At 29.4% G+C, this 3176-nt stretch overlaps 1 protein-coding gene across 1 annotated transcript; it reads left to right on the forward strand.

Moving 5' to 3' along the window:
• Window positions 1–2546: 2546 nt before the first annotated feature.
• Window positions 2547–2920, forward strand: LOC124895061 (BTB/POZ and MATH domain-containing protein 3-like; the record flags this gene model as incomplete). The annotated part of the gene is made up of 1 exon (XM_047405520.1): window positions 2547–2920. A coding segment is annotated over exon 1 (374 nt), but the record flags the coding sequence as incomplete, so codon positions are not given.
• Between the last annotated feature and the right edge of the window lie 256 nt (window positions 2921–3176).

Here is a 3176-nt window from a genome sequence, read left to right on the forward strand (position 1 = left end):
TATTGATAACCTACCGGAGTCTTTCTTACTTGGCTGTTTTGTAGGTGGGCTGAAGGAAGATATACGGTTGGAGGTGAAACTCAAGAAATCCACCACCCATTAGTTAGCATCATAACAGTTACATAGGAGTCCATTGCAATTTACATCCTAATGCGTGCTATTTTTCTTTAACTTATATCGCATTCTACTTTGTCTTATAATTTACACCCTAATAATTTTTTTTATGAGGGTAAAACAGGAATAATAATTTATTTTTTTGTTTGGTTATCTTTCTCTAATATTTGTTGGTTAAAATTTGAGATTTGATTTATTATTTGCAGTTGGCTTTGCGCATATTTTTCTCTTGTATACCAACCAGTACTACCATTGAAATGTTGTGCACAAAAATTGTTTGTTAATGTTCAAATTGACGAGAGAAATATTTCTAACTTTCTTTAAATATAAATCATTATTATTGTTATTCCTATTTTACCCTCATGAAAAAATTAAGAAAAGGATGATTTTATTGTTTTATAGGAAAATAAAGAGATTGGGCGTAAATCATTAAAAAAAATTTGAATAGAGTGCAAGTTACAAAAGAAAGCACACATTAGAGTGCAAAATGCAACTGACTCGTTACATAGAAGTATATGATATGTTATAAACGTGACATTAAGAATGAAGATCAGGGTGAAGATGACAGACATAAAATTAAAGAATTTGAGTTCATGAAGAAGGTGGAATATAATGTTGCAGACCAATAAAAAAATTATATTTGAGTAGTGAATATTCACATTGATATATTTTGTAACAATTTTCGTTGAATGTTAATAGATTATGTGTTTCATTAAATTTTTACTATAAAAAATTCAACAAAAGGAAATTATTTTGCATATTTTGTAATATGTATTGCTCATTAAAATCTCACTAAGAAAATTTAGTGGAAAAAAAACATAGTAGACATAAAAGAATGTAAATATGTGTAAAATCTTACACATAGTTGCACTACAATGAAGAGTACACATATTTTGACCGAAGAGGTATTCTGTGGAGTGATTAGTTAAGACATATATTATTTAGATAAAGAGAGTTTGAAAGTTGCAAAATAGATAAAATATTTATTGGTAGCTAAGTGTTTTCTCGTCTTCGTGCGAAATAGGTTTCGTGATTATACTTTGATTTTCTCCATAGTACTTCTTCCGTTTCTTTTTAGTTGACGCTCTTTCTAAAAATATTTGTTTCAATTTATTTGCCTCTTTTGATGAAATCAAGAGTATTTTATTATATTCTTTCAATATTACCGTCAATATTAAATGACTAAATAAAGTATATTTACTTAAATTTATATTTTCAAAGCATAATTAATAAAACTAATTTAATAAAAAAACCTAATAAATACTTTTTTACGGGAAATATTAAGTAAAAAAGAATCAACTATTTTAAAACGGAGGGAGTATTATAACTATTTTTCTAGTTTGGCATTCTTCGATTGTGACTTTTACTTTTAATACTTTGACCATGCATTATCTTGCTTTCGTTATTGTTCTTTCTCTCACTTGTTATGTGGCATTCTCGATTTCATATTGATATGTTGTCCTCGTTGCTTTCACATCTATATTTTTTTTCTTCAAAATGTTTGGCGGGCCTTTTTTTTTTTTTTTTTTTTTTTTTTTTTAGTTTGAGGCCTATTAAAAATAATTTTTTTGTTCAACAAAGATAAAAAAAAAAAAGTTAGGTGATTTTTCACTAGTAATTATTATTGGTGAAAGGTGATAGACATTCTATAAATATAATCAATGTGTGTGAAAGTTAATACAAAAAATATAGTTAAAATAATTTTTTTTTTTGTCTCTAATGATAGAATAAAATTTATATTCTACCCTCTTAACCTTTCCACCCTGATGGATAAAGTTAACTATTCCTTCCGTTTCATATTAGTTGATCGTTATTGACTTGCTACACCCATTAAGAAAATCATAATTAAGAAGTTATTTTATCAAATTAGTCTTATGAATTATATTTTGAAAATATAAATTTGAGTGAATACACTTTGTTTAGTTATTTAATATCTCATCAAACAGACAACTAAATTGAAATAAATATTTTTAAAAAGATGACCAACTTAAATGAAATGAAGGAAGTAATAATTATTGAAGATGTGAGGTGTCAGATATTTCGTAATCATAATTACAATTATAAAAAAAAAAACTACTAGTACTTTTTTGCCTCTACGAAATAAAATTAAATTTATATTTTACCCTTCTACCCCACACCCCCATCCTAACCCACAACAATTAGAGACCCAACCAATTTGACTTTCTACCCCACTTCCAAAACAAGCAAATCACAATTAATGTTAAACTTACCTTTTCCCTTCACAACAATAAATGTTCCTTAACCATCTCAAACTCCTGATTAAATCCCAAAGCCTATAAAAACCCCAAACACGCACACAAAAAAAAACAAACGAGATAAAATCTCCTTCTGCCTTTCCCCAAATTCCCCAATTTCCCTTCAATTCAATTAGGGTTCCATTCCTTTCCAATTTCCTCCCTAAATTCTATGAAATGATTCAAAATCCCAGTGATTCTTCTTCCTCAAAATCTGTAAACGAAACTATAAATGGGTCACACCATTTTACTATACGTGGTTACTCATTAGCCAAAGGAATGGGCCCTGGAAAATACATATCTAGTGACATTTTCAATGTTGGTGGTTACGATTGGGCAATTTATTTTTATCCAGATGGAAAGAATATTGAGGATTCATCCACGTATGTGTCGGTTTTTATAGCGTTGGCTAGTGAAGGAACGGATGTTAGAGCGCTTTTTGAACTGACGTTGTTGGATCAGAGTGGGAAGGTTAAGCATAAAGTTCATAGTCATTTTGATCGCGCATTGGAAAGTGGACCTTATACGTTGAAATATCGAGGGAGCATGTGGTATGTTTGTGATTTTTTGTGTTTTTTTGGTTACTTTTGGAAATATTCTTGTGTTTGTATTGGGGTTTAGTTGTGCGTGCAATTAGGGTTTTGAATTGTATTTGATGCCAAGCTTGGATAGATAATTGTATGTGCAATTAGGACTTTTTAGTGAATTTGATCATTTTGTTGTAGCTTTGTTGGATGGAGTTACCTGATATCTGCTGTTGGTGGGAGGTGTTAGGTATTCTATGGAATTAGTTGAGTTGCGTGCAAG

This window comes from Capsicum annuum, unplaced genomic scaffold, assembly GCF_002878395.1.
Source record: "Capsicum annuum cultivar UCD-10X-F1 unplaced genomic scaffold, UCD10Xv1.1 ctg79506, whole genome shotgun sequence".
Classification (NCBI taxonomy): Eukaryota; Viridiplantae; Streptophyta; class Magnoliopsida; order Solanales; family Solanaceae; genus Capsicum; species Capsicum annuum.